The sequence below is a fragment of the Polypterus senegalus genome, chromosome 5 (assembly GCF_016835505.1).
Source record: "Polypterus senegalus isolate Bchr_013 chromosome 5, ASM1683550v1, whole genome shotgun sequence".
In the NCBI taxonomy this organism is placed as follows: Eukaryota; Metazoa; Chordata; class Cladistia; order Polypteriformes; family Polypteridae; genus Polypterus; species Polypterus senegalus.
The window spans coordinates 63,859,398-63,873,192 of record NC_053158.1 but is presented as its reverse complement, the minus strand read 5'-3'; the positions used below and the strand labels follow the sequence as shown (position 1 = coordinate 63,873,192).

The 13,795-nt window shown below is 36.5% G+C and overlaps 1 protein-coding gene across 5 annotated transcripts in view; it reads left to right on the top strand.

Moving 5' to 3' along the window:
- The window catches only part of impact (impact RWD domain protein), a 417,506-nt gene that overhangs the window by 68,719 nt on the left and 334,992 nt on the right, over positions 1-13,795 (top strand). For all 5 annotated transcript variants that reach the window (XM_039754714.1, XM_039754711.1, XM_039754713.1 and 2 more), the window contains one exon: positions 11,802-11,887. In XM_039754714.1, the coding sequence (XP_039610648.1) occupies positions 11,802-11,887 (86 nt within the window). The remainder of the gene's footprint in view (positions 1-11,801; positions 11,888-13,795) is intronic.

Genomic DNA, 13,795 nt, shown 5'->3' with positions numbered 1-13,795 from the left:
AGCCCACATGGGCTCGTTAAGCCAAGCAGCTCCCCCTGGCGATGGCCATGGAGCCCAACAGGGATGAGCTCCAGTGTTCCACCATTGTGGCCCCAATGCAACCCAGGGGGGCTGCCACCAAATGTTCCGTGGGATATAGTGTGCATCCCCTGGCTGCTCCCCCAGATCCAGTATCAAAGGGGCATCCTGGCCATCCACCACAGTATATATTTTGTATTAATAATTTAGTTTCAGATTAATATCCAGTAAATATTTTTGCTGTTTTAACTTTAAGGGGGTCATGTCACCATTTTCTAGCTTCAGTAAAAGGCATTATACACAATTCATGATGCTTCACTTTATAACATAGTGCACCCCTCCATTCACTGTCCAAGATTACCAACTGAAAACCTTTGAACAATCTTAGTCTTGGGCGTGCAGTGTTTAAAGCTTTCTAGATAACAACTCTAGTATTTAATTTCTTGATTCAGGTTATGTTTTTAGGATTTTGGTTCTGGGGACCTCTTATCCTTTGATTAACTGGTTTTTGACAGTTCTTATTTAGACTTTGCTTACGATTTGCTGTTGACAACAGTATTTCAGAATGTGAGATATTGACTATTCCTCAAAAGCATGCACATCTCCTGGTCTCTTTAAAATCATCTTTGCTGTGGTTTACTAACTCTGCAAACAGGTAATTAAGATAGGTTAGCTAAAATTAAAAAAAGCAGGGTGCCTGCCTTATGCCATGGTCTAGCTGATGCTCACTACTGACATAACAACTACCACCTGGATACTGAAGTTCTGCTTTGAAGTACAGTATAAAAATCATTATTGATGCAAAGTCTTGGATTTGAATAATGCTGGATGTTCTTGGAAGGCTTACAACTGTTCACATGGTATTTAGTTAAGAAATACAGAGTCTATTTCAGATCATCCATTAGCCATTTCTCTTTTGACTAGGATTTTGAATTTTTTTATTATGAACTTGCAGCAGAAATACAGAATTGTTTATATAGATCGGTACTATAAAAAATGCATGTTCCTCTAATGGTGAAGTGACAATGGTCCAATGTGTTATTTTTTTCTACAAAGTACAGAACAAATTTGAAAATGATTTGATCATTGTTTTCATGGTTGACATTTAAACATGAGTGTGATATAGCTTAAGTGTGCTTGGGTTGGAAGAAACTTCATTCTTCATTCTGTGTACTTAGCTGTAAATCATTTGTTGGTGTTATTTTGCTTTGTGACTTTTTACCATCTAGAATTTGCTTCCTTGGTTGATTTGTGAAGTTCTATTAGTGACCACCTCTTTATTCTTCCATTTTAAAAAAAACACACCTCAATCTGTATTTTTACATTAGAACCCTATGTACAAAATGTACTGATCCTGATTCTACTATCTTGCCTACAGTCAATCTATTCCCATGTTTAAGTTTGACTTAGCTTATAATATGTAGTGCTTTAAAGATGTAAAAGTAGTAATTACATGAAAAGAAAAACAAATTAAAATTAGATAAGAAAAATGTTTAAACAGTATATAAAAATAATATGCACTTACATAAGACAGATAATATAATTAAGAGAAATAGAGTCCTTAGATATAGAATTGGTTTTTTTTTTTTTTTGTTTAAGTCTGTGAATGACAAGCTGATGATAAGGTCAGCTGGCCAGGATGGACAGAAAAAATCTGAAAAACTCTGGTTAAGCTGGAGAAAAAAAATAACAAAACAAAATCTGTAGAGGTTACAGGTCAAAAGACTGTTCAGCTCCCACTGGACATTCTATGTAACATGATGTTAAGTAGTTCTTCATTGGTTGTTTTTAAGGCATCATCTCAGAGGATGTGATACATTAGCTGTTGTAGCAGATTGAGATATCTGCTTTCATTCAGACCTCACAGGTGGCTGCACAGGACTTTGTTCAGGTGGTGGTGCGTAACACAACTACAGAAGTGAAGATTATTGCGGATTCATCAAAGAGTATGACAATCCTATGCATAACTAGTTTATTAAGGGTAGAACTAAATTGTAGTTGCAAGAAGGCCGAGTTAAAAAGTTAGTTTTTACAAGTTTTTTAATGATCTACAATGTTAGTCTGATGTATCACTAATTGTTATTGTTGGTATTCCAGAGTTTTGGTGCATAACAGCAGATGGCTGTCTCACCTCTTCTTTTATTCTTGGCTCTTGGAAAAATAAGCAGGCCACTTATTGAAGATCTAAGTATTTTAAAGCCAATTCTAAAAGTATTGGGTCAATGATGTAATGGTGTTAATACTGGTGAAATGTGCTCAGATTTTTTGTTTCTGTCTAGGATTATTGCTGATGCATTCAGAACTAACTGCAACCAATTGATGCCTTTCTTATGTAGATCAGTTAGAAATGCATTACAGTAATCTATCTGACTAAAAACAAAACCATGATTTAATTCCTCTGCATCTTTCAGTGTTATAAGAAGTCTAACTTTTGCAATGTTCTTTAAATGGAAAAGTAAAGGAAGAGAGCCTTTAACCACCTACATCTCATGGAAATATATTGGCTATAAAGTTCCTAAACTGAAATGGCAACACCTCAAGTTTAGAAACTTACGGTGTTGAGGTTAAACACAATCTTAAAATTGTCAAAAATGAAAAACCAAAATATAACATGGAAAGAATATGCAGAACATACACACTATCGTGCATGTCCAGTAGAATCTGTAACTACCATGTGACCAGGTGTTTTATGTATAGTGCTATACCGGAAAACAACTGAAAAAAAATGATTTTCTAAATGCACATCTGTTCTTTCTTCACCAGGAGTCTTTAAAACATGAGAATCATACTGCACATTTATTTTCCACAAAGTGGAAGGTGCACATGTAGACTTCCTTAGTGTACTCACTGTAAAAAGAGCAGGCAGTCCAAATAAGTAAAGAATGAGGATCTGGAGAAAAAACTGAGTCAAAGGGAAAAACAAGGGTCAGAAACAAAAGCCATAATGAAACATCAAAACCAAACCCAAAAAGTGGATTGCTTGGATGTTAAAACCATCTAAACAACACCAAGAGTAGTATTCCATGTGATAGAAACACATACCAGACATCATGAAAAGGTTTGGGGCAGCCACCCGTATATAACACCATTGGCTGCAAAAGGCTTTTGAAAATAACATAGTTGTTCACAAGATAGAACTAATTCATTGCTGGTAACATGGCGGCTTTAAAGGCCCGTATAGGAAGTAACGTCATTGAAGGGGCCAGAACCATAAGTGATGACTTCTGGACTGGAAGTGGAGTCATCTAGGGCCCCAAAACCGGAAGTGACATCATCGAGAGACCCCAGAACCAGACATGCGCAGGATTTCTCGGGAATGGTCTACAGGGAACCAAGAAAGACACAGTGCACCCTTCCGCCCCCTGGACGGATGTGGTATTACCATTACTTAAGCCCTTTAGCTGCCTCCTAGACGCACGTATATGACATCCAGTTTCATGGAAACTCAAGAAAAATTAAAAAGAAGCTCAGACCATAACGGAGAATCATAACACTTGGCAGCTTTTTCAAAGTTAGTGTGGGTGAATATCAAGATTAGCATGACACAGCATAGTATCTTGTAAACAATGCATTCCTGATACTGATCTTGTGACAGAGAGGGGGCGCCATCGCTCCCTTGAACCCTCAGACTTGACTCCAGACACCAAATAAAAGTCCAAATTATTATTTTATTTGAACTATACAGTGCACAAAGCACCCTCCTCTCCACAATACTTATAAATTAAACAATAAATTAATCAATAACAATCCTCCACACTCCCAGACGCGTTGCCACCCTTCCACCCAGCTCAGCTCGACGTCTGGGATTTCCCATCATCCTTTTATAGTCCCTGACCCGGAAGCGTTTCTAATCCCCAGTCCATGTGATGTCCTATCACTTCCGGGTCAAATAAAAAAGTCCTTTTCTTCACCCCGGAAGTACGTCATCTCTCCTGTCGCTATGACTAAAACGCACTTCTGGGTTATATGGCACAAATGACTCTCTGGGCCTCCCTGCAGCATCCTCTGTTGGCCCCTGTGGTATCCAGCAGGGCTGTAGAGGAAAACACCATTGTCCATGATTCCTTGCTGGTATCCGGGGCACCTCCATGCCTGGGGGCATTGGCGGGATGAAAAGCTGGCCATGGACCACAATCTTTATTTATTTAATTTTTTCGAATTACTGTGGCAGCCTTTAAAGGAGCACATGGAGATGGATCTTTCATACTTTAAAAAAAAAATTTTGTAAAAAAAATTAAAAATTGTGGTCCTCAGTTTAACTTGGGGAATGACCTTTATGCCCCATCACTAAGTTGGCATGTTCAGGATGTACGCACACACCCAAGGATATACACAACACTGCATAACCAGAAACATGTTTGCATTACCTTGTCCTGAAACGAGCTTATATACTTCAAGAAGCAAGATCATTCTTTTTCTTATTATTTTTCCCAGCAGCAGCAGCGCCTAGCATTGCCTGAGTAAGTAATTTTAAGGCAGAGGTATCTTAACTTCTATAAATTACTGTATGTTTTTTAAAGTGTATTCTCCCAGAGACAAATTATTTAGTCTCAAAATCCAGTAGAAGTACTGTCCTTAAAACTCACTGTAATAAGAAAAGAAGAAATCTCCAAGGTCAAAATTTTAAGTTCCAAATTAGTCCAATGTCTCTTTCTGACAAAGTGGGATATGTCTGCAAAATGTTGATATTGGGCCAAATATTATATTATATTATATAAAGAACAAACACCCACACATCAACATTAAAAAATTGAATAAATTGCTTAAGAAGAGTAAGCTAAAGGCTTGTTATAAACATTATAATAATAGGATAAATTACTGAGGGAAGCTTATTACTTATTTTACTCAGCCATCAATACAGAAACTGCATTGCTGCTTTTGAAATAATAGTTGTTTGATTGAGCATTAAGCTGTGAGCACATCCATTTTAATTGCTGTGTCAGGAAATCTTGGTTACGCCATGTTCATAAGATATTGCTCTCATTTTTTCTCAACAGTATGACTGTTAAATCATTGAGAAAGAATGACCACACTTTTTCCACAGTTTACATTCAGTCTGATGAGTATTATGAAACCCATTTTGTTTCCATCTCATCCCATCTTGTTTTTAAGGTTTTTGTTATTTTTCAGATTAATCATTGCTTTAATACCTCTTGTTTTTTACTTCAAATACTTGGAACATGCAACATTTTTACATTTCCAGATTAACTGTTCAGCTCCGTGTGGGAATCAACAAAACCACCTCAAGTCATTGGGTGGGGTGGAGGAGTTGAAACATAAGCCTTTATTTCAGGTTGCTTATGTACACACTAGTAAGTGTGCAAAATGTCATAGCTAAATTCTTGGTGACCTTTCAGCAACCCAGAATGCAGAATAATACTGATGTCACTTCAACTTTTTACATTCTCATACTTTTAAAGACTTCAAGGAATGAAGAAGTAGTAATGTATAGAAAAAGCTCTTTGACTGAAACAAGACCGGGTTGTGACTGGTTTCATAATATCTTCACAAAAACTTGTGTTGCAAACATTAAACATACTGTACAATACAGCTATACTCTTTCATCTTAACAGCAAATATAAGACTGTTCTGAGTGTGTCTTGATATTTAAAAGTTTTTTATATCTTTATTCCTGGCATACAGAAAGTAGGATAATGTGACATGGGTCTTATGTAAAACATTAGTTGTATATTTTTTATTATTTATTTTACCTCTCTGTAAGGATGTGTTTTGTATTTTTGAAGTTGATTTTTTTTTGCACAATTGTGGCATTTTCTTTCTTAGGGGAGGAATAATTCCTAAGCTAACAAGTTAGACAATGTAGGCATCGCCTAATGTTCAGGTGCATTCAGTGATTGAGTTAACTGATATAACAGTTGAAGCATTTCACATTTTTTATTTACTTCACCCAAGAGTCAGTTATTACATTTTGTTTATTAAATAGTTTTGTATCAATGAGTCATATTTAAAAGTAATAGCAATGCTAGAGTGCAATTACATGTGTAGGCAGACAACATCAAATATATGCTTGTGAACAGCACATTACACTAGAGTTAAAAATGGAGCACGCTTATGGTGGCTGAATGGCGTTAATCGCAGTAAGGAGATCATGGGTTTGCGTCACAGGTTCTCCCTATATGGTAGCGCTTTGAGTAGTGAGAAACTCGCTATACATATATATATGTAATGAATTATTATTATTATTATACAGTACATAGCAGATTGCAATTCAAGTGATGTGAAAATGTCATCAGTTTATGTGTTCAGTTTTCATAAACAATATTTTTGAAATTATACCTGACAGAGTAACGTCCAATAATTAGCTATTGAAAAATATCTATTAATACAGAATTACCAATACTAACATAAAATCAGTATCATTACTATCCTACAAAAGAAGAAAATTAACTCAGATAAATTCCTCATCCTGCTATTAATATTACTTAAAACACATTAATTCATTAAAATTATATAAATAAGTAACAAATTGACAAGGATATGAGTTATTGTATAATAGTAATTTGAATAGTATAATGGGAAAGAAAATCAGGGGCTTGCTATGATCCTTCGTGTTTATCTCCTACTGAGAGGGCTCAAGGGCTGGACACCAAAGATCAGGGTGTTAAGCCACTGCAGGTTCCCATCTCTAAATGCCACTGTCCATTTTTAAACCCTTCCTATGTTTGTATCAGTTAGGGCAGCAGTGCCATTCCCATGTTGTCAATTAGTTTAAACACCACTTGGCTACAGGTTGATAAAGTCTGTTCTATACAGTAATGACCTATAGATCATATTTTTCAACAAATTCAGTCTTATATATTCTTACATAATTTCTCCTTCCACTTATTTCTATAGAAGTAACTTTTTGTATTCTAATGGTTAACTTACCTAAAGCAGCAGTAGAGGGGCACTGCTGTGTAAGTGTTTGCGTGCACGTGCGTGCTCTCTGCCCAGTGTCACTCGCTCACTTGCATTGGGCATCCAAGCGGCTGTCAGACGAGTAAAAGTGGAAAATATACAAAATATTCAAGTTCTAGCTAAAGTTCTCAAGATAAATTTGAAACAGTAAACTAATTCATAGTTGAAGCTACACAGACTGTTTCTCTGTTTTAAGAGGAATGAGATAGCAAATTTTTCAGTGCTTTTCAACGGGAAATTTAGAAATTTTAAAACTATATACAGCGTGATCTGTTTCAGATATCTGAACAAATGCTGAACCGTTTTGACAAATTTCTTTGAAGATTAAGTGTGTCCTATTTCAACAAAATTGGTCTACAGGCGGCTGAGTTGTTTGAAGTGTACAGACAGACAAACATGGGCTTTCGCAAGAGGTGCTTTATGTATTATATGCTGATCCATCTAAAAAATGTCTTCTCCAGCAGCTTACAGCAATACTCAGTGATGCAACAGAAGTAATTTAAAAAAAAAGCCTTAAAACTCTATATTTACAGTACATCCACTTTAAAGTGGCAAAGATTCCAATATCAGACAATGTTTATATACCACTCTTTACAGGTTTATGTAAGCAACATTAAATCATTTTTATTACAGATTCTTGACACTGTCTTTCTCAAGGGAAATATACATGTTCATAGCCTTTGGCATAGGTTGAGTTTTCATGTAAACAGTTGTCCTTGTAACGGTAGCTGCTGAGTAGATTAGAAGTGTTGGAGTTGATCATCTGAAAGCAAAACATATCTATAATTATTTAGGACAACATTTTGTTTGAACTTAAATGGCTTAAATATGTGCATACAACTATGATTCTCAGGAAAGAAAATGGTCAACTGGGAATAATAGCAGCAATAGAAAATAACTAGGAGATGGAATAAAAACATAGGGACTGGTAGAATTGTTTTGTAGTTACAAGCAAAGTCAAAGCCAGTTGACAAAGCCATACACTTACCTAGCAATAGTCAAAACTAAATGTTGCAAAGTCTTCACACTATCCATCCAGCCATCCATCCATTATCCAACCCGCTATATCCTAACACTGGGTCACAGGGGTCTGCTGGAGCCAATCTCAGCCAACACAGGGCACTAGGCGGGAATAAATCCCGGGCAGGACGCCAGCCCACCGCAGGGCACACACACACACACACATACACACCTGTCTCCAACTAAGTTTAATTTTCAGTGCTATACCAAGAGAATATACCAAATCAAGAAGCATAATCAAAATATCCAAAAACAGAACATGCCAGAAGTTTAAGACGCCAAAAACTCTAAATCTGTACCCATTTCTGGGATTTTTGGGGTGTATTTTATTGTTACATTACAGTAATCTTTAGATAGAAGGTGTAAGGCATGAGTGCTAAGTGTTGTGCCACTGCTGATGACAAGATTAGTAAATAAACCTACACTAATGAAAGGTGTCTGTTTAATCTTTCCTGCTTTAGCGCCTTTTCCAATTTAATTTCATAAAATTGAAAAGTATATCAAATTCTGTAAATGATGAACAGTTGAAAAAAATCATTCCAAGCTGTAACATAAATGGCAGTCTCATGTGAGAAAACAGTTTCATGTCTTCTGTTTTCCAGTGACAGGAGTAATGTAGCCATTCTTTCCTGGTTATGAGTTTAGACAGATGTTAAGTTTGAACTCACCCAGTTCTACTACAGCCTCATGTCTCCTAGAACAGGAACATGGACCATTAACCTGACTCCAAATTATTGGTTTTGGTCTAAAAGACCAATTTTATCTTTATGATAAAAATTAGTTATAAGTTACTGTAGTAATTGAGTTAGCTCAATTTACTGTAATTTGCAAAGCTTTGGTTTATATGCCCCTAGAAAGCAATATGAAATAATTATTTTTGTAAAAACAGTGGTTTAAACTAGCATGTGCTTTATGATAAAACCTCAGGAGCTAGTAAGCGTTCTTAGTGTTTGTTACATAAATAATATTTTGCATGCAACTTCTAAGTCTAAGCTCATACCTTAGCATTTGTTTCAGAAATAAAACCTCAGAGGCAAGGTAGCTTAATTTAACACATGCTAGCTGTAATTCAAAACCTAACTATTAATAAATACTTACCAAGCAGGAATGATCTGACTCTGAAATTTAGAAGCTGTACTCCAGTATTTTATGTCCACAGTAAAATGGGCTTTACAGTATTAATTGCAGTAATAACAGGCAGATAGTCAGTATAATAATTGGCAATTTATTAATAGCAAATTCAAAATTATATACAGTAAATAAACTAGAATAAAATTAGAAAAACAGCAAAGTAAGGAATACTAGAAATGCACAAGGTACATTCCAGATCATAAAAAACCTAGTAACATTTTGATATTTCAAAACTTATTTTTTTATATCTTGAAAAGCTAAAGTTCAGTGTCAGAGATCAAAACTCATCCAATGGGTTAATGAGAGGAAGAGGCCGACACTTTAAATGCCATAAAACCCATGTTTTCACCTCAGAAAATGTATCTAGGATCTGGAAGTGAAGTCAGTAGACAGATTGGGAGAGCATGGGGGAGGATGGGGGGGTTCATGGGAGGTTATGAGGTCACTGGAAAGGGGTGTGTGGTGCCCCCGATATCTTTGCAAAAGGAAGAAGGTCCAAGTCTTTAGAGTCCTAGTGATTCCTGTCTTGCTATAAGCTTGCAAGACAAGGACACTATCCAGTGACCAAGACTGGACTCCTTTGGTACTGTCTCTTCGGAAAATTCTTTGTTACCGCAAGTTTGACTTTGTGTCAAATGAGTGGCTGCTCACGGTGTCCTGAATGAGGCACATTACCTGCATTGTGAGGGAGTTTCAGTTTTGGCACTACGGCCATGTGCTGCGATTCCCAGAGGGTGATCCGGCTTGCAGGATCCTCACTGTTGAGGACCCGAGCGGCTGGACCAGGCCAAGGGGACGCCCACATAACATCAGGCTGCAGCAGGTAGATGGTCATTTCTGGATGGTGTGATTGGGGGTTGACAACCAGGATCCTCAGCCATTTTGTCATGTGTTTGGTGTGGCAACATACTGCCCCAGTGCATGCTCTCCAACCTGAACTGACCTGACCTGACCTGATCTGTTTCATTAATATGCATAATTATAGAAAGATTTTGTAGAGACATAATAACAGAAACATACTCTTCTGAAAATATTCTAGGAAGATTCAGTATAACATTAGCAGTAGTTTAGGACCAAATATGGCTGTAAAGATATTACACATCATATAAATTCGTAAATTAATTTCAATAAATTATACAGACATAAGACTAGTTGAATGTCCATTTGATGAAGAAGAGGAAGACATTTAGCAACTGTGCTTCTAGCAAGATAACAGGAACTGTGAATTTACTGTAGACAGACAGCAGTTTATTGCTGATGCAGATATACTTTCATACTCTACAGTTGTAAGTCCCATGCTCAATAGCAAAGGCAATTTTATGCTATTCTGATCCTCACTCCATTAAATTATGTTGTCCTGATCCTCACCACGTTTCATTTTTTGTCTCTCTTTTTCCTCTTGTCTTAAAACTTGTCTTAAAACTGTTAAAGCTTCTTAATAATGCATGCTGACTCATGCTGATAAGGTTCACCATCAGGACCAAACATTTCATCATCTTCATTATCAGATATGCAGTATCAGTGGGGTAAAATGAACACTTATTTGGCTAAATTCTATCAGGAAAATGTATATATAGCTTGAGTAGTCAAGTTGCTATCCTAAGTGTGCCTGTAATTTCATATTGCATGTATCAAGATACATGCTGCTGGCGATAAACAGTCAGCTTGTATGTGTAGTGGAATGAAGTGAAGTGCACAGCCACAGTCTCACAAAAATAAATTATATATAAATCTCAATCATAAATGTCAGTTTCAAATTGGATATATTTGGTAAGATTTTTGTTTCTTGACTTTTCTGATGCCCCATTGAAAGCCACTGACAGAGATGTGTTTTTTAGTTTATAATTATCCATCCATCCATCCTCCAACCCGCTATATCCTAACTACAGGGTCACAGGGGTCTGCTGGAGCCAGTCCCAGCCAACAGAGGGTGCGAGGCAGGAAACAAACCCCGGGCAGAGCGCCAGCCTGCTGCAGGGCACACACACACACACCCACCAAGCTAGGGACAATTTAGAATTGCGAATGCACCTAACCTGTGTGTCTTTGGACTGTGGGAGAAAACCGGGGAGAACATGCAAACTCGCAGGGAGGACCCGGGAAGCGAACCCGGGTCTCCTAACTGTGAGGTAGCAGCACTACCACTGCACCACCATGCCGACCTAGTTTATAATTATGCTTCAGTTAATAATAGAAGTTTCTAGTGCAAATGAATGCATGCCTGGTGTGTGAAAAAGTGTGCAATAGAAGATAATACCATGTATATAGTTGTAATTATTTAAAGTTTTACCTAGTGATGCTTGGATGTGTCTACAACAAAGAGTGTTTGCCAGGTGAATTTTTCTGTGTTGTGGATATGTCAATTTACTTTACCAAAAGTAGCAATTACTTTAGAACTACACATACAATTCAAGGTGTACCGCATCTATAGCACTGTCCTTTTTTAGCCTTCCAGTGTTGAGTGTGCAAATCTCATGTTTTAATCATCTTCTCCATCCATTAAATTGATCATAACATTCATTCAGAAGTTAATTTTTCTGTAGTAAGTTTCAGTAAGAAGAATTTTAAACCATATTATTTATACCATTGTGTTATTCTTCTTTTCCTGTTTTTTCATTACTGTATCTTCTTTTGGGCTGAAATTCTCTTGTGACTCAACATGCACACTAAACTTAAAAGAATTCTTTTTTGTTTGTTTATATTACTTCAAACAGGCAGAACCTGGGGGAAAGCATCCTTTACATGTGGGTGGAGAGGATCAGGGAATTCCTTGTGGAGAAATCTCAAAACACTGACTCAGGTAAAGTTAAAAATATTTAACAGTACTCTATACATCATTTTGATTTCCTTGTTATTCCCCATGGTTTATATTCTGTGCTCATTGTTTGAATAGTGTTTTTATATGGTTTTAGGCACCTAATTGCTCTTGAGGCCATGAGATATATGAAGTTACAATTTCATAGGATTAGCATTATCATTCTAAGTGATTTGTTTTATGTTTTTGGAAATACTGTTTCTGGTATCATGATCTTACACAAATCCCATTTGTCTTGCCATCCAATGGAGATAAAGAGTGTTAGCAACGGTTAATTTGCAGTAACTCTCATTTTTCATTTATTTAAACAACCATAACACCAGTTACTTTTCTTCTGCAGCAAAATATATCTAGGAACCATGGCTACCAAAATGTAACATTTCTCATCTTAAAGTTTAAAATATCTTTTTTTTTTTTGCCTTGAAAAATAGCTGTGAATTAGAAGTAGTCAGAATTTCAGTTTGACACAGGCTTTTGAGTAATATCCTGTTGGTTAATGCTAACCCAGCGACACAGTGAAAGGTAATAATGCCACTTGTTCCTGAAACCTCTATGCAGCATCATCAGAGTCAAGGTCTTTGATGTAAACTCATATGAGGTGGTGTATGTCTGAACATAGTTTATAAAGTTAAAAGAACTGTTTTGTTGCTGTTATTTTGAATTGGGGAAATTTGTAACATGAGAAAACAGAAAAAAATCATAATTCAATATCATGTCATAAATGTGTTTTAAATACTAGCTGAATAATCCATGTTAGTGGAGAAGGGGTAAAACAGTCTGGAATTGTCCTTTCTCGACTTGAATGTAACACAGGTCCTTGACTTAAAAAGCCAAGGCCAGACACTCTTGATGACAGCTAAAAAAAAGTTATAGACTCCACAATGGGGCCCCTTTTTGGAATTCTGCCTCTGCGTCTTATCTGATAAGACCAAGCAATATCATGGCGACATCTCTTGGAGGCACCAGATTGGCATCAATGTTTGAACAAAGAGGCATAATTCAATGAGTGGCAACCTTGATGGATAGAACTTGCGATCAAAAGGATGGGCATATGTGCACCCAAAATATCAATACAAGGCCTCTGCTCCATCATTTAACAACCCTTGCAAAACCCAGATTTAAAAGTTTCACTTACACTAGAACTATAAGTATACCTTCTTTCATTCTGGGAGCTGTTCATTGTAACTTAATAGTTAGAAGAAAGCTAGTTAATAGATTGTAATATTGGTGTAACTGTAACTAACCTTGTGAAGGACATGTTCCAGCTGTTTCACATCCCAAATCCAGTAAGAGCACCATCTGACACACACACTCACATAGAGAAACTGCTGGGTTAAGCTAGTGTAGACTAGCTGTGAGTAAACCAATTCCACCTTCATGGTGCAGGCAGTAGAAGCTTTATACCTACCTAAAGAACATATCTATTTTAATCACATGAACTGAAAGATAAGAATAAGTTCTGTGCCTTTTTCTACAGGAGGTTAAAGATCTAAGTTATGTGCCTTTTTATATAAGAGAGTTAAAGCTCATCTAAACTTTTGTAATTTTAGATTTTGTATGGTTTGTTATTGTCTATATATACAATAAACATCTGCAACAGAGAAAGTGAAATATTTAAAAATGTAAACTTCTGCTGATTTGTGAACCTCTATCATAAATTGTACAGATCTCTTCATGTATTTGGCGTCCCGGCTGGAAAGTGAAACAGAAAGCCTTCACTCAGCCTACATTATTTTGGTATCTCTCATTGTGCATCTCATTAATTGTTTTATAATTACCAGCATCGCTGATGGCAAACTGATAATTAATTAACTGAGTGATCATTCAACACCTTACCATGAAGGCGTTGTCATAGAACAAGAGCAGACTGAATGAGTGTAATTGTTTAGAATT